The sequence below is a fragment of the Melospiza georgiana genome, chromosome 5 (genome assembly GCF_028018845.1).
Source record: "Melospiza georgiana isolate bMelGeo1 chromosome 5, bMelGeo1.pri, whole genome shotgun sequence".
Classification (NCBI taxonomy): Eukaryota; Metazoa; Chordata; class Aves; order Passeriformes; family Passerellidae; genus Melospiza; species Melospiza georgiana.
In genome coordinates this window covers 56,565,804-56,593,045 of record NC_080434.1, presented here as the reverse complement: position 1 = coordinate 56,593,045, position 27,242 = coordinate 56,565,804, and the positions used below count along the sequence as shown (strand labels likewise).

At 39.7% G+C, this 27,242-nt stretch overlaps 1 protein-coding gene across 2 annotated transcripts in view; it reads left to right on the top strand.

Annotated features, from left to right (window-relative positions):
- TBC1D14 (TBC1 domain family member 14) overlaps window positions 1–27,242 on the top strand; it is a 64,243-nt gene that overhangs the window by 31,378 nt on the left and 5,623 nt on the right. The window contains exons 1-10 of one of the 2 annotated variants that reach the window (XM_058024586.1): window positions 1,427–1,513; window positions 5,524–5,642; window positions 8,247–8,329; window positions 10,391–10,508; window positions 12,010–12,116; window positions 12,969–13,049; window positions 14,468–14,562; window positions 15,590–15,661; window positions 16,939–17,067; window positions 20,004–20,113. In XM_058024586.1, the coding sequence (XP_057880569.1) occupies window positions 1,511–1,513; window positions 5,524–5,642; window positions 8,247–8,329; window positions 10,391–10,508; window positions 12,010–12,116; window positions 12,969–13,049; window positions 14,468–14,562; window positions 15,590–15,661; window positions 16,939–17,067; window positions 20,004–20,113 (917 nt within the window). In that variant the 5' untranslated portion in view covers window positions 1,427–1,510. Of the gene's footprint in view, window positions 1–1,426; window positions 1,514–5,523; window positions 5,643–8,246; window positions 8,330–10,390; window positions 10,509–12,009; window positions 12,117–12,968; window positions 13,050–14,467; window positions 14,563–15,589; window positions 15,662–16,938; window positions 17,068–20,003; window positions 20,114–27,242 lie in introns of those variants that run through there. The other variant, XM_058024585.1, reaches the window with a different exon arrangement.

Here is a 27,242-nt window from a genome sequence, read left to right as displayed (position 1 = left end):
ACCCTGTGTCACCAGCATCCCTCTCTCCTGGTCTGCTTTGCAGAAGAGCTGCAATATAATTCTATTTTTAGTGGGAAAGCACAGACATCTACTGCAGGAATACCACTGTCCGTCCAAGGGTGCTCTTCCTCAGGAGCTGCTTTTTGCCTGAATTAATAGCTATAACTTTACATGAATGGCTTTTTTGATATGTGTGATAACTTAGTTTGGAGCCTGTCATGTTTTGCATGAGCTGTGCTGACTTTTGCTTTGACATGAGATGTTTGGATGGCGGGTGTCTGCAACTAATTGGCATTGGTGGGAATGGAGCTGAGATACTTTTAAACAGTGAACGAACTGTTCTGTACTTGGTATTGTATCACTGAATCTGTGAAATAGATGTGAAGTCACAAGTTGAAAACAATAGCTGGTATAACACCTAGCAATTCTGAGAAAATAGTTTAGCTTCTACAAAGCCGCCCATTGAAAGCAGAATACTTAAGTGATTGGTTGTTTTCAGATCAGTCCTTGCTGATCATTTTGGGATTGAGGGTCAGACTTTGATTAAAAGATCATGAGCAATTCACCCTGGCAGCTGCAAACCACAGTCAGTGATGCTTAAGAATATGAAATCCTTAGTGCAGAGCTGAGAACATAGCAGCACTTGCAGGTCAATAGGTATTATTTGAAAATGCAAGTCTGCCAAAGATGAAGCCGGAGCAATTTGGGTGTCTCTACTGAATTAAATTATAGAGCCTTTGAACAAATTAAAATTAAGGTTGATAATCTATCCAGATTGAGGTAAAATATTTAGCAGGAGGTAATGTGGAAGTTGTCCGAACTGCAGAAGAGATTTATATATCTATCTCTTATAGCTGCCAGAGGTGGACAGAGCATGAGTGGTACTGAAAAGATGTTTATGCTGAAGGGAAGTATCGCATCCTTCGGTACTGATGTAGGGGTTGGTGAGTTTTAGCTGATCTTGCACTTCGGACAGGTACCGAGGCTGTCTCAGCAAGGCAGAGCGGGACTCGGTACAAGCAAACGCCTGGCTTGGAGCCAGGGACGCGGGGAGGGGAAGCGGCAGTGTGGGAAAGCAGTGAAGCGGGATGTCAGTGTTTGGGGGATGCAGCTGCGTCCTGAAGGCACCCGTAATGCCGAGCTGACAAAGACTGCGGCTAATGCAGACGAGCTTGTGGCAGGCTTGTGTTGTCCGTCACGGCCCCGGATCCGCACCGGGCAGGGCCGGGCTGTCGGGGCGGCCCGGGAGGCGTGTGCCAGGCGGTGCCGTGCGTGCCCAGGCAGCGCTGGGCGAGGCGGAGAGAAGCGATGCTGTGCGGCGGCTCCGCGGGTGATTAGCGCGGCTGGCGGGGCGGGGCGGCCCGGCCGGACCCACCCGCGGGAGGCGGCCCGGGCGGGGCGGGCGGGCGGCCCGCGAGGCCGTGCGGGCCCGGGCGGCGGGAGCCAGGCCCGCGGTGCGGGGCGGGCAATGGGGCTCCGGCGCCGCCGCCCGTGAGGGACCGCAGCGTTCATGGTGAGCGGAGCGGAGCAGCTGCGGGCCGCGGGGGTCGGGGCGGGCGGGATGGGCGGGCGCGGACTTGAACCGTTGTGGGTGAACCCGGCCTCGTCCGCTTCTCAGTCGCCGCGCCGAGTCCGGGCAGAGGCAGCTAACCGGGAAGGGGATTCTCTTTGTGCGGGGCGGGGCTCCGCCGGGATGGAAGGCGGCGGCGCAGCTCTGCCGGGTGTTCGGGGTGTCGGAGCGTGGGGGCTGCAGGCTGGAACCTGGCTGGAACCCGGCCGAAACCCCGGCCATCCCTCCTGCCCTGCTGCCGCCCCTGGAGCCAGAGTCCCGCAGCCCCCGGCGTCTGCCGCTCCGGCAGCCAGCATGAATATTTCATATTCGGCTCCGTCGGAAAGTGGCTGCCTTTAAACACGCAGGGCCAAAACAAGATGACCTTGATAGAGCAGTTTGTGTTATTGTAGGTTCGGTTCTGCCGTGCTGCTGGAGCCTGGGGAGGCTTGGGCCGTGTGGGAAGTCCCACAGCGCTCTCCCGGGCAGAGCAGTCGGTCTTTGAGCGCTTGACCTGGGTTCTAGAGGGTTATTTGTGTCTCTCGGCAGAGATTGTTGAGAATCCCTTTGTAGGTTGGCTTGTCTTTTTTGAAGAATCGCAGAGAATCACCACAGTCAGAGCTTCTTGCATCTTAACTGCAAAGCTGGCAGGTTCCACCCAGAATTAAACTTGGTTTCAGGAGGCGTGTTTCTGTGGGTTTTCTTTGTTTAGTTTGGATTATTTAAATCAGTGCTTTAATCTACAGCACGCTCTTAATAGAACATCTTCAAACCCTTGTTCAGCTCTTGTGAACAGCTGAAGGCGAAACCTGGAAGAAAGCCTAAATGATCCAGTGATAAGGCTGTATTTTAAATTGTAAATGGTCAGCTCATCCTAAATTGATCCTAAAATTAACTTGCAGCTGTATCAGGTTAGTAACCCCTAACTGCAGCATAGCATTTAAACAGATCCTGAGTTATTTGTACCTGTGAGAGATTAGAGTCCGATTTAAAGGAAAAAGCTTAAAACGAGCTATTGTGTAGCCCAGCCTATTGCAATATGCCTGTATGTGCAAATACTTGCACTTGCTCAGTCAGCAGATACTCTTAATATGAGTTTGTGGAGGCTTCAGTGTGCTTCATTGCTGTATCATACATTGTGCTCTGAAATAGCATTCACTTCTCACTGGGGTAAAAGATAATTTTCATGAACTTTTGTTTTCTGTGAATTTTAGGGTGTTGGGTTTTTTGGGGGGGGGGACTGGGGTAGGAGGTTTTGTTTTGTTGGTTTTTTTTTTTTTAATTTCCCCTTAATAAAAAGCAGTCTTGTAGATAGTATCACAAGAGAACATTTTTATTCTTTTTGGCTACCACTGAAAAGGATGAAATTGGTACAAAGGAATCATACTTGTAATCTGATCAAATGTGCCACTCCCATTTTTGTGCTGGTCTGGCTTTTTTACTGTAGGGTAGTGCTGAGTAGAACACCAGTGAATACTTGCTGAAATGCAGGGTGGGCTTTGGCTCTTCTGGGAGGTTTGCGTAATTGTCCTGATGTGCTGATACTGTAACTAGCATCCATATTTAGGAATAAAACATTTTCTTAACCAAGAAATTCTTGTAAGGAGATGTGTAGTGCTGATCTGGAGAACTTTTTGCTTAGATGAAAGGGATTTCCAAATCAATTTGGGTATTCAGAATAAAATTCCCATTGCAGCCCAGTGTGGACATTCTTTTCTCACTTTCCAAAAGCAATTTTGCTCTCCAGTTGGCTTTCAGTGAAAGTAGACCCTGAATATAATTTTCATAAGTCAAAATTAAGCAGCTTTTCTGGAATTTCTGCTATAATAAACAAGGGGTGCATATGTTTTAATGTCAAATTCTGAGATGCTTTAGGGAGTAAGAGAGGTTAATATTTGACTATGTTAATTTGTGAAGAAGGGCTCATTAAAAAAAACAGTCTCTTAATAGAAACTGGGAAAAAGAAAAGCCATTTGCTTCATTGCTATCAGCATAGTGGATTTGCTCTGCAGCTGGTGCAGCTGAAGCCCATTATGATGGTGCACTTACACTCTAGTCACTCTCAGTTGTTTGCTGGTGCAAGTGACCAGTGTAAGCCTGTGCCTTCTCAATATGCTCTCTACCTCAGTATTTTTTATAGTAGTATTTTGCTTATTTTTTTTTTCTGGAGGTTTTTTAGTGAATGGCTTTGTCAGCATGAGCACTGTCTCTTTACTTGACAAAGCTAGGTACTACTCTGTAGTTTAAATGCATTTTCCTTGGTTCTTTTCCTTGTTTTCCAGCTGATGTCATGCATAGCAGTATTAGCTGGTATTAATGAGCCAGACATTCCAAATTCATGACCATGTTTCCCATTACAGCAATGTAGTCATCATAGGATTGAGGCAGTGCCCAGTTAATAGACAAGGAAAAATAGGGATTTTCTGTGTCCTGAGGGCTGCACAGACCTGTACCCATGAGTCCTATGGAAGTAGTTTGAACAAGGATTGAACTGCACAACACAGAGTAGATGACCAAGGCTCCACATTCATGCATCATGTCTTGTTTTCATCCATCCCCTTTTTTAAGGTGTGATTGGAGACAGCCTTTCTGGAAGGGATGGATCCTGTTTTAGTTGCTGAATGAACCTCACTGGTTGGAAACGCTGTATCTCATGCCCAAGGAGGTTTTTATGAAATGGAGAGGTTAGGTTGAGAGAAAGAAAGCAGAACCATCTGAGGAACTCTTTGTGCTAGCAGGAAAAGGTCTGTGGCTGGAGCACTCTTCATAGTGCTCATTGATAGCATACATTTATGTTTTTCTAAATTTTATTTTAATAAAAATTGAATTAAAAAGTTGTGCATTAAAGCCTTTGGGTTTTGGAAGTGGCAAGAATCATTATAAAGTTGAATGTAGAAGTAACTATGTATAATGTGGATGTGATTTTTCCTTAGGACGGTTTGACCATGTTTGTTGTTTGTGTATCACTGATACTTTGCATATTTAATGTTTGCTGTAATACTTCAAGCACTGAAGTACATGGAAGTTGTGTAAAGGTTGTTTTATCCCATTAGGCCATGGTCTTAGTATACTTTCTTTTAAACCAGTGTTTGTAGGGAAAGTAAAAATAAAATGGTACCTGAATGCCAAGTCCTCTGCTGTAGGTCAGGGTGATGCAGTAATTAAGGGTAGAAGGAACCTGAGGGGCTCACTCTCCTCTCAGGACAGAGTCTGCTTTAACCAGGTTCTCAGGGCTCATCCCCCTGAGCTTTGAATGCTTTCAAGGTTGGGAATTTTGTCACAAGGCAACCTCCTCTCCCTGCAAAGCCTTTTCCTCTGGAGGCTGAGCAAACCTGGTGCTCTGGGCCTCTCTTTGTGTGGCACTTGTTCCACACCCTGCCATCTCAATGCCTCTTTGCTAGCCTTGCTCCAGTGTGTCAGTGTCTGATTACAGACACAGGTTAACGTGTTATGCTCTACTGTGATTTAGGATTGTCCAAGGCATTGTACCAAGTGTGGTCTTTCTGTCTAACAGTGATTTTAACCTTTTTTTCTCTCCCCATTGTCGAGCTGTTGCATATGAAAACAGCTTGTGTAGGAGAGATCTTACAATGAGATTTTAAGACATGGAGCTCGTGGTAATTTTTTACTTTAGTTTGAAAAGAGTGTAAATTAATAAAAATTTAAATAGGTCCTATTTTTGTACCTCAGAAAGTACCTGCTGTTTGTAAACTCCTTAGTAATACTTTGGAAAAGCAGACTGTCAGCTAGAGGAACTTAAGATGTGTTTACAAACAGAAAGAATGGAAAAAAACATTTTGTTGGTGTTTTCAGTGTTGAGGTTGCTCTAGTTGAAAAGTTTCAAAGGGACTGTAGTAGGGCTGAGATGTGAAAGCATTGTCTTAAAAATTTCTGTAGATCCCTTTTTAAATTCTCAAGTGCATCATCTTGGTGCTCTGCACTCGTGTAAGTTTCCCTGTCCTTTTCTTCTCTAGGAATATGAAGAAAAAACTGGACGAGCTCAGAGACCACTCTCTCCTAAACAGAATGTGAGGAAGAATCTTGATTTTGAACCACTCTCCACTACAGCACTTATTTTAGAGGACCGACCAGCGTAAGTTTTGGAAGTGCCACAGTGAGGGTCTCTTTAAAACCTAGCAAGTATTTTCTAACTCAGTGTATTTGCTTAGTCTAACCTCAACAGATAATTTAAAATCTAAAGTAGATTTTTTTTTTCTTCAGACTAGTGAATATGAAATTGGGGTGATTATGAGAAAAATTATTCAAACAGAAAGAACTTTATTTTATAATAAAAGCAATGGCTTTTTGTGAAGGGAGTTAATTAGGATATCAAAGTTTTGAGTAATTCTACCTCCTAAACATGATTAAAGGATTATTTTCCATGAGATAACCTAAGCATAAAAACAAAACTGGTAGATGCTAAAGAAATTGAGAAGCAAGAATACAATGTCCTGTTTACACAGAGAAAGGCCACACCTCCATAAATAATGAAACAGTATAGTGATTGCTCTGCAGGGAGTTCAGCATCCCATTTTAAGGGTTGTCAAGCACTTGATGAGTTGTTTCATACCTTTTACTGCAAGGAGATTTTTGCATATGCAGGGTGACTCCAAAGCCATTTACCAGCAGCTGCTTTACCGTGTTTTTCTCCTGAATTACACAAATGCAGTCATGCTTAGTCAGTTTATGATTATGAATGTGAGCTGGCTTTATGGGTATGACATCTGCATTTTTAGTATAACTGTGCATTGATATGAATAACTGGCAAAACATAGATCTGTGTTTTCATCAACAAACCTGTATGAAAAATGCTCACATCAAAGCAGTCTAATTGTAGGGTTACTTAAGGAACTTTCTGGCTTGGCTGATGGACTGTGTGGCAAGACATTGGGAGATGTAGAAAATGTAAGAGTGATTATTTGTTATAGCAGGCAATGTTATGTTATTATGTCCAACTGGAAACAAAGTGTACTAGGTTATCTGTTGTATTTAAAACTTGTCTATTAAAAATCTCTTTTTTGTGGGATAATCTGAGTAGTACAGTGTTCATACAGATGAAGTTAGTGTTACATTACAGGGAATGTTCAGATTTTGCTTTCTTTCCTACTGTTGATAGAGTGGGGAACTTGTAGCAGAAAGGTATTTTTAAAATTGAAGACAATTGAAACATCACTTCTTTCATCTAATGGGAAAACTGCTCTGGACAGCAGTGCTGTTATCTGACTCTTACTAAGGAATCTTTTTTTTAATTGTTTACCTACACTTTGTATACTATTTTTTATGTTTACCTATTAGTCTTAGTTTCCTTTTTAAGGCTTCAGACAGAACAGTGGAGTGAGATTAATTTTTTTTTTCAAAATACCCACTCTTGATTTCACACTCATTTGTAGGTAAAACTTAGGCTTAGGTAAAACTTCACAGTATAAAATCTATTAATATTCCATGGTGCCTCTAGCTTCAACTGGAAAAAGCATTAGTTGAATTTTAATAGATACTAAACACCATCTCACATGTTTGTTGGCAATGTTAAGACATAGAACCAGTAATTTGTGTGGTAGAATTTAAGTTATCAATACTTGTCTTCTTTCATCTGGTTTTCCTTTCCAAACTTCCCCTAACTTAAATAATTTCTAAAGACTTGGATTTAAAAAAAGGATGCAGATCAATTTACCAAAGTGAAGCTGGATAAAGAGATTGGTCTGTCTGGTTAACAAACCAACATTTCACCAAAGTGAAAATTTACTTTTGTTTTTCTACTAACGACCTTGATTTGGAAAAGTACTCGTGGGCCTGTATGAGGTGCTTATGTGTACATTACAGGCACTGTGATTACATTAATAGTAATGCATGCTAACTCTTAATGGTGATGGGGGCTGTCAGCTGCCTGATGTGTGACACCTTACAGGAGCATGAAGGTGAATTTTTGCATAGCTTTTCTATTAACCAGAGATATAAACTGTTCTAGGAATAAAATACAGTGTTCTACAGTACAGAAGAACAAAATAGTTAGTCATTTCCTGTTTTGCTGATGCTGTAGCTGTAAGAGATACACATGGTTATGTTCGTTACAAATAGGATTAGCTGAAAGATCGTGTGTTTTGACATATGAACACATGCATTTGTATGGCAGAGCCTTAATCACAAATCAAAATGTTTTGTTAGTATTAAAAATGGAGAATATTGAGGATGACTCCAGTGCCACTTGTTGCTCTAGAAGAGAAGGGAAAGAGTTAACTCTTTAAAATAGAAGTGGAGTTTCAGAGAGCAGGAAAAGGCTGGGTTGGGGAGTCATTACATGTGGGTAAAGAAAGTTGTGAATGTAACTCTTAAATAAGGTGAACAGTAAGAAAGAATACAGTCCTGTATCTTACCAGTTCAAATCAAAAGCAGCCAGTTTTGTATATACCAGTGGATTCTCTCCATGAAGACCAGCCTGTGGGTTCAGTTGGTTTAAGAATAAAAATGCTGAAATTACCAAACGTAAGGAAATTACTCAGCGTATTTGGTGTATAAACGTAGTCATAGCTGGTCAGTGTTCTTCCCTTCTGCTGACTCTGGCAAAAAAAGATTCTTTCCAAGGATCTGTTGTTCTGCTCTTTGACTGGATATTTTGACAGGAAGCAGAGTGTGCTTTTCCTTTAGAAGTGTCTAGAATTTTATTTAGACAGTCATGCCAACTGTAAATATTGTTTTTTAGGAACCTTCCTGCAAAACCAGCAGAAGAAGCCCAGAAACACAGGCAACAGTACGAAGAAATGGTGGTTCAAGCGAAGAAAAGAGGTGATGAAATTTCTTGTCTTCAGATTTGAAAAGTATAGGGATATTTCTAAACCTGGAATGCACTTGTGTCAGTCTGTTGCTCTGTAATGTGAGGGATCTCTGCTTCCTCTCAAAGAAGAATCACTCCCAAGAGAGAGGAACAAAGGTAGTTTTGTTGAAAAGCCCAGCCCCAAGGTGAAAAGAAAATGGTCCTGGAATCCAGCAGGAAATAATTTTTTAATCCATAACTCTTAAATGAGTGATTGACAAACTCATTATTTATAGGTTTAAAAACTTAGTAGTATATTGAAGTAGATTGTTGGTCAAATTAGTGAAGACTGGACTTGAAACTGCAGGATATTTGTCAGTTTCATGCTGGAAGCAACCTGTTCAGGCTGTAGTACATAAACACATAGTTTTCCACACAGGAAAATGTATGCAGTTATGTTCATTTGATAATCTCACTAAAAATTTAAAGCTTTCTCAAGGATTTGCTCATAATTTCTTGCCTGATGATATTTTTTGCAGAAGTGTCTTAGTAACACTGTACCATGACTATGAGGTAGAGGTGATGGTTGTGGTTTCTTTTGGCTGATATTTTTGACCATCTGGGTTTTCTAATTCAAAACAAGCATTGCAATAATAGGAGATTTGGACTTGAGTTTTGCATCCAATGGAGGCTACTGGAAATATATTTTTCCAGCTGGTCACACCCTTGAACCGTATGAAACAGTGAAAAGGGTATATGAACACAGGACTTGACTGCAGAATGCAAGTGACACACTAATAGAAGTATTCTCTTGTGATCTTGAACATCATGTACCTACCAGTGAAGTTCTGCCTTCGTGGGACTCCTGTTCAATAAATCTGCTACTTTATGTGTAGTGTAAAGGACTTTGCCTGTTCTTTCTCTGCATGTAGGGTGGGTGGATTGGGGAAAATGGGATGACTGTTAGGTGATGGACCAAGTCCTTGTGCTGTCTTCATTGAACTGGAGTATGTCATTCTGCCCAGGTAAATACCATGACAAACCCATTTTCCCTGAAGCCACTCCACATGAACAGCTTTGCAGGGTGATACATTGTCAAGACGTCAGGAGATCAAAGACTGTAAACACCCTCTTGTTGGTTAGAGAAAAATTGAAAACCTGCATTTCAGCAGGCTTGCAAAGGGCTTGTGTCAGAGCTGAAAACATTATGAGGCAGTTGCTATGGTTCTGCTCGGGCACAGTTTCTGTGGGGCTTTAAATTTGAACCCACAGTTTCTGTGGGGTTTTAAAGTGGATCCATCAGGTAAAATGTGTCCATTCCAAAGACCTTGTTCATGGTACTGCTTTTCTTCAGTGAGTTTTGCTTGCCAGGTGAGCACCTCCTCATACTGTAGATAGCATGTGAATGCACACCCATGTCCTGCTGTAGAGATTGCCTGCATTTGTTTGACAAATTTGCCAGTGGAAAAAGCAGTAATTGATAATGCAGGAAGAAATACCGAGTGATAATTCAAACTGCAAAGTACATCTAAACTAGACATGAAATTTGTTTTCTTCCTAGTGAACTGAAGTTTTCCATTTGGTGTGTGTAACATTTAGATTATCCATATGTGAAGTAGAATCAGAAATGTGGCTCTTGTGATTTCATGACAGTATACCTAAATTGTAATAGAAGAATGAAAACAAAATAAAAATTTGTATTAATTTGACCTGTAGTTTTGAGTCTGCCATAAAAGGGGTGGGGATTTATTAGGAAATACTCTGACCTGTTCTACTAGGTGAAGCTGTTGACTGACTGAGGTGTTAATTTAAAGTTAATAGCGTGGTTAGATTTGAAGAGTCAAAGAAGTCATACATTATCTAGTTCCCATTGTCTCATCTGTGGAAAATTAAACTTATAGTTGCAGTTTGTTCTTTCTTCACATTTGCAATCACTGCTCAGCTTGCTGTGTGCCTGGGAAATTTTCAGCATTTGAACAGTCCGCTGTACTTTAGGGTGAACACAGTGTGCTTTACATGGTTTCATAGCCATGACTAACTGAATATTTAGTTTCTGGTTTTATTAACTTGGAGAGGAAATTCCTTTTTTGCAGAGCTTAAAGAAGCCCAGAAGAGAAAGAAACAACTGGAAGAACGCTGTAAACTGGAAGACAGTATTGGCAATGCTGTTTTAACTTGGAACAATGAAATCTTACCCAACTGGGAAACTATGTAAGACAGTATGTTATATTGAGTTTTAATTAAAATTGCAGTGCATATCCTGAAGAGAAGTTGCAAAGTTAGGAAGTATAAATTTTAAATGATCTTGGAAGCTTTTGTTAGAAAATCATTCTTGAACAGCTACAAAAGAAATAAGCAACATCTTTATTTCTACAAGGTGATTGGAAGTGATGCAGTGCTGAGTCTTATTACTTTAATGAAAGCTCAAGGTACTCAGAAACTGTGAAGCACTGAGGAGTGATCTGTGGTAGAGAATGTAAAAGCATAAGGCATAGTACTTGAACATCCATTTATCAGAAATGAGCTTTCCTTGACTGAGCTGTTAATGCAATATCAGTGTAGATGGAGGTATGTGAATGGTTTATGAAGCCTCTAATTCTAGAATGGTTTATATCCTGGGATAATCAAATGATGAAAAAGAGAAATAGGGAAAAAGTTATTTATATTAAGTGCAGGAAGATTTCCTTCAAAGACATGGCAGAGCCAGTTGATAAAATACCTTGGTGATCTTTGCTAGTCATATTAAAAGAGCCAGCCCCCAGTGCTCCAAATACAGCCACCACAACATACCTATAAACCAACAGCACTCAGAACTGCAATTTGCTTAACAATGAAATTCAGTTATCCTGAAAATATATATTAAAAAGACTGACAGAATTTATTGGAAAATGTGTTTCTGGAGAACTGAAGTGTAATAAACTAAGTCTAAACAAATTGTAGATTTACATGTTTGTCTTTAGTATTTGAAGATGCATCTGTTGTGGTTGCTGTAAGAATTAGACCACCTTTTCCTTTATTGGTTTATGAATTCAGAAGTTCCCCAACGTATTCACTGTTTTACATTTTAGTTTTCAGAATCTGCTGAGGGATAAAGGGATTGTTGTGGTTTTACCACTTTTCATTTGTGCTTAGGTGCTATTTTGTTTCTCCTCCTCCTGGGCTCTCAGATTGCTGAATGTCAGCTGCATCCATTTCAAAGCCTGTTTAAGACATTTAAAATGTCTTTCAAGCTCCCACCTAAAAGTTAATCCTTGTCACATCTTTGTGGATTTTTCCAGAGGCACAGAACTGCAAAGATAGGTGGGAAGCTGCATGTCTTTGCACAGCAGGGTGAAGGCAGAGAGCAGACTTTCATAACTTGTTCCTGTATTTAGTCTTGTATGGAGCTGTCCAGTCTTTAGCATAGGCAGTGACATAGGTGTGGAATTCCTTTCCATTTGTTTGCTTTTCCCCTATGATTTTTGCTAATCAAGATTATGTGTATTGTGATTGCTGTGCTTCTGTCAATAGAAAGCCTTTACATTGGAAGGAAAAAAGATTTCCTTTACAGTTCAAAGCAAACTAGTACTAAAGAATGTGCAAATTGTGTTTTACTTCTTGGGCCATTGATGTTCGTTTGGGTTTGAATCCCATCAGCAGTGACAGGATGATACATTTGCAATTCAGCTGGCAAGGAAATGTTTCTCAGAATGAGCTGTTTTACTTTGAGCAGGTGTTGTTCGCGTAAAGTCCGAGAGCTGTGGTGGCAGGGCATTCCCCCGAGCGTGAGAGGCAGAGTCTGGAGCTTGGCCATTGGAAACGAGTTAAACATCACCCACGGTGAGGCTGCTGCTCTGTAGACATTTCTCACTAAGTGAGATAGCAAGGGGACATTCTTGTATCTGTTGTGGTGTGGGTGTGAGGAAATGTTACCTCGTTATGCCTTTTTTGTGCTGCTTTGATGTGTTTTGTTCAAAAATACAGCGTCTTTTAATCTTGTAGCTGTTCTAGGACTGCTGCTGTGAATTGTTTCTGACTATTGCTGTCACTCTCTTGCTTTGATGTTGGATGGAGATGGTCAGAACTAATGACTCAATTTTTTTTTCTTTTTGAAACATAAAATTGTTGTTAATTTTGCAATGCCTATGAGCATGTGTATAGTGTGCTTCCTTTGATTTGAAGTAAGACAACAGATTTGTAAGAGGTTAACAGACCCCTGGCAAGATTTGTACTTTGATTTGTGAAAATAGAAATAATCTATTACTTCTGAGTAGAGAAAAATTCAGCTCTGAAAGATTAACTTATGTAATTAATTCCAACATGGAAATTGGAATTAATTCTGCCTGTACTCCTGCTGTATTGTGCTGCTTTTCTGTGCATTGCTTAGTCACCTTGGGTATAATTCTTACATAATTTACTAGACTTTTCTAATTATCTGTTCGGACTGTAATTTTGAACATCAGTGTTCTGCAAGGAAAAGCAAATATTTGAATGTAAAATGCAGTTTAGATTGCCTTTGCTTTTCAGTTAATATGAAGTTACAGGTGAGTAGAACAGGTCTTTCAAAACTGTAACCCAGTTAGAAGTTCTGCTGCTGTTAATGCCTAGGGCAGCATTGTCCATGTGGTGGGTGATTAGTGAACATGAGCATGTACAAATAATGGACTTGGGTTTATGTTTTTCTTTCTCCAGAACTATATGATATTTGCCTGGCTCGTGCCAAAGAGAAGTGGCGATCACTTAGTACAGGAGGGCCTGAAGTAGAATGTGAAGGTAACTTTTTGTAACTAATTTCTGCTGTGTTATAGAATAAGACATATTATAAACTAGTTCCTTAAAATGAAATCACATATTTTAAACAAACAAACAAAAAAAAAAATCAGCTCTAAAGTTGCGTTCTGGTAAAAACAAAATGTCTTTTTGTGAAAGCAAGGAATAGCTGTATTTTTCTCAGTGAAATTCTGGTGTCATACAAAACAAACTTGTTTGAGCTTTTTTAATAAACAATCTCTGGGTACAGTTCTTACTTTGATGCAAATTTGTAGGAAAACTCGAATAGTAGTTTGGGGATTATCACTGGAATTGGAACACTGAAATACTTTTCTAGCATACTTTTCATAGTTTTGGTATTGCAATTGAGGTTAGAGCAGAAAATTGCATTCTAGTCCCTTATTGCAACTTTGAGCTCAAGTCATTGGTGTGTTTCAGAGAGCAGCAAGTTTTTTTTTTTGCAGATGAAGTAGTTTGAGATTTACTAATTGAAAGAGTTGACTGTTTTTGAGAGATTAGGCAGCTACATGCAAATGATTGAAATTGCCTTCAGTAAGTAATTATACTGAACAGAGAAAAAAAAGGACAAGACAACCTTACATACTGGCATTTTTAAGCAGAAAAATATTTTTGATTGGAAATTGCCACTTTGTTCCTTTGAGATTGTTTATATCTCAAATAAGATAACACCTAGTATGTTTGCAGCTTCCTCTTGCACTTCATTTTCTGGAGTGTAGATGCTCATGTGATTGATGCTCATTGTCTGTTGGCAGCTTGTTCAGTAAACAGCAGTAGGGGTAATTCCCAACTACACAGAACAGACAGAATACCAGTAAGACATCTTGATACCAGAATGAAGACTACTGCTATAGGAATGTACTTGGTGTTGGATCTGTTCCAGTTATGGAGACTGTATTATAGTATCAGTTACAAGATCTACAAAGGCTAAATAAACATGAAGCTGAAAGGAGAGTAATAGACATAGGTGGCATCCATCACAGGCTGCCACTTTAGGACTTCCCTCTTCCACCACAGCTTTTTCACAGAGCCAGCTACCTCAGGATCCACTGAGAAGCCTTGTTGGTGGTGAGGGGTCACAAGTTAACAGGCTTGTATCTGTCCAATGATTTGTCAGCAGATACACAAAAAGTACCTGACCTGCCTTGCCCTGTATCTTTCCCCACTTTGCTTCAAAACATATTGAGGGTCACTGGGCACTGTAGGGTTGCTCTAGGTCAGGACATACTTTCTGTTTAGCCTGTCTGCTGAATTTCAGGAATTGCTCTGCCTGTAGCCTTATTCCCTAGCATTCACATCAAAATACACAAACTGTGCAAAAGGTAAACCTTGCCGGAAGATAAAAACGAGAGCGAATGTTCACTGAATGTTGGTAATAAATGTAGTAACTTTGGCTTTTGCAGATGCTGGTTTTTCTGCAGCTGACAGAGAAGCAAGCTTGGAGTTAATAAAATTGGATATCTCAAGAACATTTCCTAGTCTCTGTATATTCCAACAGGTAAGCAATGCTAACTTTTGTCTTGACATGTTGAGGAAATTAGTTTTACGTATTCTGGCCTGTCCCTTGGTTGGAACAGGCTGTTGAGTTCTGAATGAGCACTCATCTTGAGAGGATGAAGTTCCTAGAGATTTTGGAAAAATAGAAATAATCTAGAGGAGAGTAACATCAAGGTGCATGCAAAACCCCAAACTGTTTGGTAATCTCTGATTTGTCTAACAAAGTTCATGCTGGTTTCTGTCTGATGAAGTGATGCAGGTGACTGTTCCAAAATCAGTGAATCAACATTGCTGGTTATAAATACACAGTGAGAGAGAACACCTCAAACAAATGGGACTGGTTGACCTTTTTTTGATTTGAGGCAAAACTAATTTAACTTGTATTGTTTTTGTGTGCTCACCAAAGTGTGCAAACTGCTTTTGGTTTAGTGACTCACTTTAATCAGATTTTTTCCCTCTATGCACAGATTTCAGCAGCCCCCTAAAAGTTTTAGATTGTGGTAAATTAACAATTTTAGGCAAAAATCTTCTCCCTTTGGAAATTCTCAGTCATTTACAGTACTCAGTACAAGATATGGCAGCTATTGATAGTCAGCAATGTGAAATTCTTTTTAGCTGTACATGTCCTTCTCAATATGCTCATTCTGTGTTATGGCATGTTGTTGTTCATGGTTGACTTTTGCCTCCAGTCTCAGAGACAATTATGTGGTTTGCATTATTGTTTTACTTCCTTGGCACTATTGCCAGAGTGCTGCTGAGCTGTAAGGAATCTCTTAGGCTTGCCTTCCTATTGTATAGGTATTAAATATCTAATCAATGTACTGGATGAACTGTATGTATTTATAATAAATGGGTTTGAACAGTTGTTTCATTCTGTTATTTGGAATAGTTCAGCTGTTCTAAGCTGCATTGGGAAAGAGTATTACTGCTACTTTGTCAGCAGTAATAGAGACCATCTGTAGCACTGAGGGTTTTTAGCATGCTTGTTGTATAATCAGATGTATTGTGCTGTTTCTGTTTAATTATAGGGTGGTCCTTACCATGACACGTTGCACAGTATTTTAGGAGCCTATACTTGTTACAGACCTGATGTAGGCTATGTAAGTAAAAAATTTATTTTTTCAGGGGTGGGTAGGGAGATGTTTTTAGGGGGAGGAAGGATTTAATTAATTAGTCATTTTTAGACCTGTATTAAATGGTTTGGGGGGATATGTGTGTACTTTTTTCTATTCCAGTACATGCTTGAGAAGTGTGTATAACATTTATTTTGCTAGATTTAAGCTTTTTACAGGTTAAGTAATTGGAAAATCCATATTTGTACTGAAAAGTACATAGTTTGAAAATTGGAATCCAAGACAAGGTGTAGTTATGTCCTTATTGTCAGTACCAGTCTTACTGAGACTGCTGTTGAGTTGAAATGATTGTTATTTCTGTCCCTTAGCACTGTGAGTTTCTGGACCAGTCTCTAAAGCAATGCCCATTGAAGCTACATGAGCTCAATCATAGTGTTTGAAGTAGTGATTATGAGGGGGCTGAGTGATTTTGTGTAGTCTCTGTGTGCAGAGCAGGGTTATACAGAGAGGCTGGTTCTTTATTGAGGAGCAGTTTTAGACAAGGCAGGTGTAGAGAGGGAACATTCCTGCTTTGTAGGTAGCACATAATGCTTGGCAGGAGCTGCTGAACATGACTGCTGGGAATGAGACAAAGGGCAGATCAGCTGCTGTGCCTCATGTGGCCCAGCAAGAACCTGTTGTGTTGGGAAGGAGCTTGTTCCTCAGGTTTGCAGGAATGGCAGTCACACCTTGCTCCATGTGACTCACAATGGCAGCACTGCACCCTCTGGGTGAGAGAGCTTTGCCTGGATTCCACACCAGGCTTTGTAGAGAAAGGGAACAATCTCAATAAAACAAAAGTATAGTCTTAGAATGGTTTTGTTTGTCAAATGACTCAGCACAGTTGTTTTTAACTGCTGGTAATTTATTGAAAAACAAAAGTACAGGCTTTGTCTCTAGCTTTCAAGTTCAGCTTTCCTCAAATAAGTATCTAGATGATCCATTCCTGGGAGAAAAGGGATTTCTTTGAAACACCTAATTGTTAATAAAAAAAATCTTTATTCTGTATATTTGAAAGTGTTGTCAACCTAGCCTATCCTAGGACTTCAACTTGGAGCCTTTGAAAGAAGACAACATGAGAATTGTTAGCTTCCATGCACTGAACATGTGATATCAAGGGGCATGTGGGTTAAAAAGCCCTACTTTTCTGAACATTTCTCAAGACGCAGCAGCTCAGTGAGTGCATCAAATACTAGTGAACATGAAGAAAAATGAGGCAATATAATAAAATTACTGCTAGAGAGTAACTCTTCTCCTTTCTTCAGGTGCAGGGCATGTCATTCATAGCAGCTGTATTGATCTTGAACTTGGATACTGCAGATGCCTTCATTGCTTTTTCTAACCTTTTAAATAAGCCCTGTCAGATGGCATTTTTCCGTGTGGACCATGGCCTTGTAAGTATGCAAAAAAACCTGTAATCAACATGCTGTGGATAATAAAAGGGAAAGTTTAGGAAAAGTTTAAAAAAATAAAAAGTTATTATTTCAGTGGCTTAGAAAAGAAGTCAGAATTTATTTTAAATCAACACACTTTATTAAAAAAAAACCCAACACACATATGCAGAATCTCTCAAAAAAGTCAACCCAAAGATCACCCTATCAACCTTTTTGAAAAAGAGGTGAATGAAATTGTTGAGTAGCTATTTTATGATGCTCAGAGAATAGTTATGAGAATATTACTGTAGGTGGTTCTCAACAATGCTGCAGTTGAAAGCTGAAAGCACCTTAATGAAAGTGTCTTGAAAGCACTTTTTATCAGAGGCTAATAGGTTGCTAAAAACAGACTGTTGCAGGGAGAACCAGGTTTTCCATATCCCTGTAGCAGCTGTGTTTGAGTCCCACAGGCTGTTTTTCAGCGAAAGAAACCTCTCACCTCCCAAGTTTTCACTGGGAGCTGATTCCCTTATTTTTTCTACAGTCTCTAAAATTCCATGTGAGCAGATACACTAGCAAAATAAGACACAGCTCCTCAGATGTGGTTTTAATTTACTTTAAAGGTATTTTTGGGTAAAGTATATGGCATTCTGTATTTCATTCTCACCTCTTAGCACTATGAAAATAGGATCTGCCTCTTAAAGAGTTCAAATGCAAGAGAATGAATAATGACAACAGTCACTGTTGTGGTTTAAAAACTAGACAATAGAAATCTTATCAGTATTCCTGCTGGAAAAGTATTCCCTGTTCAGTCTCTGAATTTTGTCAGTTGTAAGTACCATAGGAAAATGTGCCACAGGGCAGCCAGCACTGCTAGGAGCTGTATCAGCTATCTCCATTACAGTACTTGGGTAAGGAGGACATGCTCATGCATTCAGTGTGTAAATATGGCTTTTGTGAAGATGGTTTTGGAATTGAATTGGATAGAATTAGATAAATATTTTTTTAGCTGAGCTAGTGGGGTTTGCAATTCTTTCAGATAATGCTGTTCAGTTCTGTTAGGCTGGCCAAATAGGGATATGGGATAACTGTGTGCTTACAGAGGGCAGAGATGGTGGTACATGAAATATTAATGTCCTGAAATCAAATCCATGATTTAACCACACAAAGAAAATGTCATCCAATATTTCAAAGGGACTAGTGACACTTGAGTGAGACAGTTTTTGCTTTCTGTGGTGAACATACTAATCTGCAGTCTACCCTCATCTATTTGTGTCAGCCTTATAACCAAATGCTGATTTTTTTTTTGTATAGTAAATTAACCAAAAATAATACCATTGTAAGTTAGTTGTGTGAATAATATTAATTTATGCGGGTTTGTCTTGACTTCTTTTGTTGGTTAATTTTATTAAACAGTATTTTTTTTATTACCACTAAAAGGAAGAGTCTTGCTGAATGTTGATTTGATCAAAATACTGCTTGTACTGCTGCCCACATTGCCATCAATAGAAATGACTGTAGCAGTTATGTGTAAGGTCCTGCCTCTGCAGTACTTTTGAGTGTAGGAACTTCAGTACAAGTGTCTTGTAGTGGTGCCAGCAGACTCTTTTGAAAGTAGCACTGTCTGATGCATTACCTGATTCCTTCTTTATACTCACAGGTCTCATAGGTGCTTGGATTTCATGCATTTAACAATCCACACTGGGGAGCTGTTTCAGGGGTACAGTTCTCTAAACTGGGTTCCTGCATTTCTGGTGTCTTGTTTGACATGAAGCTGTTTCTCTGTAACTGAAGTTTCAGAGATTCCAGTAGTTTCAGTTATTTCTCTAGCATGCATCCATCTCTGATTGACTGAAAGCCTTGTAGTGACTGCCAGGCTGAGGTGTTTATTTGTCACTGTTAATGAAAGTAGTCCATCATCTGTCATTCAGAGGAAATGGGAAATACTTCTGTAAAGACATTAAAAAAACTTGGGAGATAAACTCTTCTTTAAAAGGATTTCACACAGAAGTTTCCAATAAGATCCCTTTTCTCTTTACTGTCATGATGTTTTGGGGAAAAATATGCTGTTACAAGTCATACTTAAAAGAAATCACAGCCTTTCTTTATTGCTTTTATTGGGATTTGTATTACTGAATCATTCAAGGACTTTGCTTAGTTTTCCTCCCTATAGTGTTAGGGACAGTGATTAAATAATCTTTTGGTTTTGACTCTTGCTTGAATTGGAAGATATTTTTAACATGTTTTCTGTTAATAAATTTGACTAAATACTTGAATTCTAAAATAACATAAAAGTCTTTGTGTTAAAAACAATGAAGTTGAGTGGTTATGATGTCAGAGAGTTACAAACTGTTTCTCTTGCATAGATGTTTTGTCCCAGTCTTTGAATTTTTTGTGTGAAACTCGTATCTTCCTTTTTGCAAAAGAAATGCCTATTATCTAAATGTAGAATGTATGGTGTTATGTTGGTATTAGACTATTAGAATAGCTCTGCTATTAGATTAGATTGTGAATTATGACTGGAATATACTGGACTCTTCACTGTTGCTGTGGCATATTAACATTATTTTAGTTTTGTATTTCTTTATGTTCCGTTGGGTCTTGGATTTTATTCAGTACAATATTAAATTACTGCCACAAGCATAAAACACCATTCTGTTATAATTATTTTGAGGAATCAGCCAAAAACTTTCCTCCTGCTGCTATTTTTCTTTCCAAAGGAAGCTGGCCAAGACCCAAAGAAATTGTTACATTGTTTAGTATGAGGATCATATATAGAGTGGATCTTAAACTCTTAGTGCTTGCTGATGCTGCCTTTTGTGTAAATGCTTAACTGTTTATAGTATCATGTAATTCATTGATCCTATTTTTGAAGGGTGTTAATCCTACAGCAGATAATACATTTAAGCTTATTAATAACACAGCTAACTGCTTTTCTCCCTGTTATATTTTCCCAGATGTTGACTTACTTTGCTGCATTTGAGGTATTCTTTGAAGAAAATCTGCCAAAGTTATTTGCCCACTTCAAAAAAAATAACTTAACTCCAGACATCTATCTAATTGATTGGTAAGACTTGAAAGAGTAATTACTAATTTGAGTGGTATGCAGCTCCATGTCAGTGTTCATGACAGAAATGGGAACATTCTTACCTGGTTTAATTTTGTTCTGAGATAGAGGCTTTATTTTTTGTTCAGTACTTGAGTTGTCAATCCAAATCATTCCCACTTACTTCTGTGATGTTTAACATTTGCCTAACCTTTATTACTGCACTTGTGTTAAGTTGGAAGCTTGTTTTGAAAGAATGCTGACCTTCTGAGAAAATTTGTCTGTTGCATATGCAGGTGTGTACCAGGGCAGTCTATTCAGAAAATATTTCCAGGCTTGCATTTGAAATGTGTACTTTGTCCTGCACAGATTGGGAAAAGTGTAATTAAAACATGTGACCATACAACATAAAACTCAAAGCTACAGAAAAGCTATTCCACTTAGCAGATGGGCAATTAGGGTCTTTTTATTAGATGAAACTGTCTTTCCTTTAAGTTCTAGTATAGTCAGAATATTTTCCTTAGAGAGGGACAAAGATCTTATTTGCACTTTTGCCCAATTTCAGTGAGGTATTATGCGCTCCAAATTGAGCACTTGCATTTATGCCTATCAGACCTTGGTTTGGGGCAGTTAGAAAGTCTCTTTTCAGATAGACTTCATTGTCAGTTTTGGGATGACATGAAAGGTTTTTTGTGAAAAATTGGTTTGCCCTTACATTGTTGACAGTTTCTTCTATTGTCAGGTATCTGACAAATACCTTAAGTAAGAGAATAAATTCCCAGTGGTAACATTGGGATTTTTCCCCTGAGATTAATGAGCTGTTCTTCTGGAACAGCTTATTATTCTGGAAAATATTTGTAGTGTTAATGTGATTTTACCTGAACATCTTTAGCAATACCATGATCTTCAAGACCAGTCTTTTTCTTCCCTGCAGATGCAGGAAAGCTCTTCTTGTTGTCCTTAATGTCCTTTGGTTGATTCAGCTCCATCCAAATGGACTTCTTGTGCTGCCTTTGCTTGATTTGCATGGTTTGTATGAGGGTGGTGTAACCCTCTGTGCAATAGGCATATACAAACCATGGGCTTTGTGATTTGGCTGTTACACTGGGATTAAACTTTAATGCATCATGTGTAGGGGAATTGCTGGGGATTGTAATGAACAGGCTCATTTCTCCCAACATTTAATGGGAGAAATACCACTGGAAAGAATTTGTGACTGAAAGCTGACAGTATTAAACTGAAGTAGATCTGTGCACAGAGAATAGAAAAAGTACTGGGATAAGACAGAAGGGAAGAAAGAGAGCAGAGGCTGGTGTGTTCAGTGATAAGAGGAAAGATGTTGAAATTGTATTCCTCAGTGTTGTGAAAGCCTGTGTGTGGACAAAGCAATTGAATAAAAGGGACATCAGAATAAGATGACTGTAAACATACATGTGGGAGAGTAACTGGATAGACAACACTGAAATCACCAGGTTATTGGATTTTTAATGGACAATAATGTCAATAGCAGTCCAGAAATTCTCAGCCTGTTACATGACAAGCATAGTCACCTTACCAGCAGGGACACAGACTAGGCAGAGATATTTAATGCTGTCTTCATTTTGGTTTTTAACAATGATGATGGTGATGTGCTTTGGGGTCCCAGAGCCCTGAGCTGGAAGAGCATGGCTGTGAGGATGATAAACTTCCATTTGAACCTGAACTTGTGGGATTTGCTGCTCCAGCCTGATGGTCTGTGGGGCCTGATGGGATTCATCCAAGAGCTGGCAGTTATCATAATGAGATCTCTCTCAACTATTTTTGAACAGTCTTGGGAATCTGGAGAGGTTCTGTTTGTCTGGAAGCTGGCAAACATTGTCCTGATTTTCAGGAAGGCTGTCTCTGGCAATGAAAGGCCTGTCAGAGTCACTACAGTGACTGGTAAAATTATGGAGCCATAAGGTTATTCTGGAACATATTGAAAGACACCTGGAGGATAGCACAGCCAGCTGTGCTTTCATGAGGTGAAAGCCCTGCTTCATCAACTTAATTTCCTTTTATGACAAGGTTACTCCCCTAGTTGGGTAGATGTGATATTTTTAGACTTCACTAAAGATTTTGATAGCATCTCAAAGTAGCCTCTCCAGATTCTGCAGCTGGGATGGACCAATCCTGGATGTGCAGACAGACTGGGGAATGAGATGCTGGAAAGCAGCACCACAGAAAGGGACCTGGGGTTCCTGGTCAGTGGCAAGTTGAATGTGAATCTGCCAGGAGGGCCAGCCCTGTCCTGAAGGGCATCAGGCACAGCATGGCCAGTCAGGCCAGGAAGGGATTGTCCTGCATTGCTCTGCACTTGGACAGCCTCACCTTCAGCCCTGAGGGCAGTTTGGGGCACTGCAGTGTAAAAACCATAGTTTACTATTAGAGAGTGTGCAAAGGAGAGCAATAAGGATGGTGAATGGCTTTAGAGGAAGCTCTGTGAGGAGCAGCTGAGGTCACTTGGTCTGTTCAGCCTGGAGGAGACTGAGGGGAGACCTCACTGCAGTTACAGCTTCTCTGTGAGGAGAAGAGGAGGGGCAGGCAGTGATGTCTTCTCTGTGGCAACAGTGCATGAAGCTGTGAAATTCAAACTAAATATTGGGAAAAGATTCTTCTTCCCAGAGGGTGGCTGGGCACTGGCACAGGCTCCCCAGGAAGGTGGTCAGAGCACCAAGCCTGGCAGAGTTCCAGAAGCTTTCAGACAGTGCTCTCAGGCACATGATGTGATCCTCCAGGTGGCTCCTGTGCAGGACCAGAAACTGGACTCAATAATCTTTGTGGGTCCTTTCCAACTCGGTGTATTCTGTGATACTATGGATTACTAATTGGATATGATGCTGTCATAAATAAGGTGATTGCTGTGTAGGAGGAACTAAAATTGAGCATCCTCATGGTACAGGCATGTTAATATCATGCTATTGTTTAACTTTACATTGTAAAGAAGAAATCCTGAAAAACAGTATCAGAAATTAGAGATTTAGAAAAAAAGATTGTTTTGACAGAAGATTGAAGGTTTATATTCCCTTCAGTAATTTTGCTTTTATAGAATACTCTTTATTTATATTTATATTTCTTGAGTAAACATTTACGTGATTAGTTGTTTTCTCTTAGTACATATATAGGGAAAAAACCCAACACAAAACCAAAACAAACCAAAAGGAAAATGACTGACTTGTAAGTGAAGAACTGAAGTGATGACGTCTGTGTTGAAGTGCTGTTGAAGTCTTGGGGCATATCAGGTCCTCCTTTTGTTACCTCTGTGGTGTCAAGAGCACTTGAAAGAGAAGTCAGTGGGGAGTGGCTGTGGATGATGCTTCTCAAGGTCTTTGCATCAGTGAACTGATAATTAACATTTCTTGCTGACTACCTGCATCCATATTCCAGCTGTTTATTTTAATTCCAAGGACGATTTACTGTGTTCCTTCCCATCCCTAGAGAGTTACAGCACTGATCATGCACAGGAATGTAGGCTCTTTGAGATAGACCTGCCCAATACTGTATTTAACTTTTTCACACTTGTCTTGAACTACACAGCTCATACCACTCTGTCCTTAATTTTATTAGACTGTAAAGGTTGTATGTGTGTAAAGCTTACATATTTTACTTAAATATATGTGTAAAGATATTCGTGTGTGTGTCCTGTAGGAAGCAGATTTAGATTTTTTTTTCTTTAAATTACTACTAAGAGTGTGGCTGCAGTGTATTTAAAGTCAAGGAAGAATATGGTACAGCATTGCTTTGAGTAGGCAGACCTTTTGCATGTAGGTAAAAATCTCTGTGAAACAGCCTTGCTCTGGCATTACTTTTATTTAAATGAACACTTGTTCTGAGCTCCAAAGGGGATGCCTGCTGTTGTTCCAGTGGCTGGTGTGGTTACTGTGCAGGCATGTGTGCAGTAAATCTCTGCTGCTGCCAGCTCTGGGAGGCTCCAGTAGCCAGTGCTGCACACACCAGTTGCTGGGAAGCCTTCCTGCTCCTTCCACAATTAAAATGGAGACAACTAGTCTGCTTTGTGCTTCTTGCTGTCACCTGTGCTGCAGGGAACAGCAGTAAAATTGGTGTGCTTGAATCATTTTTGAAGGGATATGTTGCAAGAAAAAGAAATAGGTGGACCCAGCTGTGCAGGTTTTCTTGGAACTGGTAGAGGACTTAGGGAGGAAAGCCTCCCTGCCAGTTTAGTTCCACTGCTGCCTTCTATGATGGGAAAACTCCAAGAGCTGAGTAGTTTAATTAAAGGTACTGTGACATGATTGTTGGGGATGCCACAGGTAAGGCATCTCATTTAAAAAGGACCCATGTGCTCTAAGCCTAAACTCCAACTGATAAATCTTGTAGAAAGAATTCAAACACTGTACAGGGTTTTACTTTTTTGGTGAGTATAAAGAGGATCAAAAAAAGCCATAAAGAACAATGTGGAGTCAGGTTCACAAAGAACAGAGGGGAAATAGTGTGTCTGAATAGCCCAGTTTTGGCCTCTCACTCTGTCAGCTGATATTCTGCAGGCTCCTGTGAGCAGAGTGGAATGTGGATTTGCCAAGGACACATGCTGTCTATTTATGGCCTGCTGCTGCTATGCAAACACCTCTTTATCCCTACTCAGGAAAATGATTTTGGCAATAATTATAGCCAAGGGCTGTGTTTGTACTGATGGATTGATCAGTGTTCTTTAGTATTACATGGAGTGTGATTGTGCTCCCTGAACACAAAGTTTCTATTGACACCATGTGCTTGTTAGGATAGAGGTCCAGGCCACTTTGTGTGGCCATTTTTGGTGGGCACTTCCAGTAAAGTATGTATAAGTTTGTTTTCTGTTACTTTGAGAAAAGCATAGTCTGTGCCCCCCAGAAAATGCTCTCTTGCAGTCAGCATTTAATTTATTTTCCAAATAAGAAATGAAATAAACACTTATACTATTTTTTAGACTGTAATGATTTTTAAATTTACAGACATGGGAAAGGAATGTGTAGTGCAAGAATACATAAGATCTGATTTGCATCAATGCAATGCTGTGTGTGAATTGCCCATCCAAAATCTGTCCTACCTGTCTGCATTGCTCTTGCTGATATCTTATAAAGACTTTTTAATTAGAAAGAAAAAGAAAAAGGAAAGGGAGGAAGAAAAAACAAAGGGAAGAGGGATGGAGCTTATGATTATCATGGTAGCAGTGCTTTGCTTTCTAGATGACTTTATGGTCATATGCTTTTGCTGTGAGCAGCAAACCAGCCAGGACTTCATCTACCTCAAAGTACACTTTCATCAGAAACAGGGTCAGGGAGGAACAGGAGCCTCTGGTGCTGCTTCTCTTCCCCTTCCAACCAGAGAAAGGCCAGGAGCCTGCATTGCTCTGACACTGCACATCTCTGTGTGAGTTTAGCTGTGTTGTCTGCACCTGCAACACGGAGAGTTGCAGGAGAGCTGCAGACAGAAGTCACCCTGCAGTACAGTGACAGCAGCTCATGTGCAAGGAGTGTGCCAGTGCTGCTGGAAGATGCTGCTGGAACTGCCTCAGTCTAGCAGCTGCTTTATTACCCCTGTAAATTCCAGCAGAGTTCCAACAAGTAGCTCAGATGTCTAATAAAAATGTCTTTCAGTAGGAAATGTTTGAAAGGATGAAATGCTGTATCTGCTCTAGGAATCTAAGCAGTGATTCCTACTGGCCATTCACTGCTTATTCTAGGGGGCCCAGTCTCTGCTGTTAGGTCTTGATGCATCAATTCCATGCAGATATTAATGAAAGGTAATTGTCTTGTTAAGTTCCTGCAAATGGCACTTCCTTCCAAATTATGAAGAGCTCAATGGCAAATACCTGACTTGATGTGACAGCTTTTTTGATGCGAGTAAATCCTTTCATACAAAAGAAGTGTTCTCATAAATAGTTCTGTCTTTTGACAGTTAATTTTCTGCATAGTTGGAGATTTAATACAAATGGGTTATTCAGGTTAGGCCTGAATCATGACAGAATAATTGCTTTTGTGAATAACAACGGGTCTGTAAAGTTGGCATTGTTATTTATCTTTAACCAGGACTTGTTTCTGGCTGCAGTAGTGTTCCCCTGCTACTTGGTAACCAGGAAAGGACTCAGCTGAATTGCTTCTTATTACACTGTTACTTTAAATTGAAACCCTGTTTCTGTTTCCTCTGTGTGTGTGTGTACAGACAAAAGTCTTAATTCTTCCATGTAGCTATTCTGTGGCAGTACTGTTTTATATGGTCTGTGACTGTTCAGAAAGATTGAAAGAGTGTATAAAGTAAATGAAGTCTGCAGTGCAGGATCAGCCAGTAACCCAGAGAAAGAGCTTGTATCATGCTCCTCTTACACCTTCATGTATGTGTGACGAACAAGTGTCTGGGTTTTGCATCCCAGATCTATACTTCTTGTTTATTTTATAATTCTGACTTAGCTTTTTGGAGAACAGGATTTAAAATGTTTCCACTTGTTATAAGAAGATTGCAATGAGATGTAAAAATAGGAAAACCAGTAAAATCCTAAGGATCTTAAACTTGCAATTCACTTGTCACCTGAATTTGTGCAGATGTTAGTTTCATCAGGATGTTAATCAAATGAATATCTTTTCTCTTTTTTCTAAAGTGTGGTGATTCACACAGAAGCCATATACTTAACAACACATCATTCAAATAAATTTTTATATAGTAAAAAGCAGATAATGTAGAAAACTTTTGATTATTAGACTTTGCTGTGAAAATACATTACTTCATATTCTATACCTATGCATATAGGTGTGTGTGTATATATATCTGTTCCATTTTATATTTTTAATGTGAATCCAAATTTCCCAAATAAAAAATTGGAGGGGATAGAGGGTAGTTTTAAACATGTGAACACTACTGTTCAATTCAGCATACTTGAAAAGGAGTTTTTTGTTAAAAGCTTTGGAAAGGTTTGATTGAAATTTGAGCCTTTGCTGACCTCTGCTGGGGAGAGAATTCTTTGCAGTTTTACAGAGATTTTTGTGCAGTGCATCTGTGGAAAAGTTATTTCTGAATTCTGAAGGATAAAACTCCTGTAACTCTTTCCCCTTATATACTGTAAAACAATTCCAGGAAAGATTCTCATCACGTGCTGTTAGGTCATTGTTGGCAGCAATGCTCCTGCTCTGCTATGCAGTGA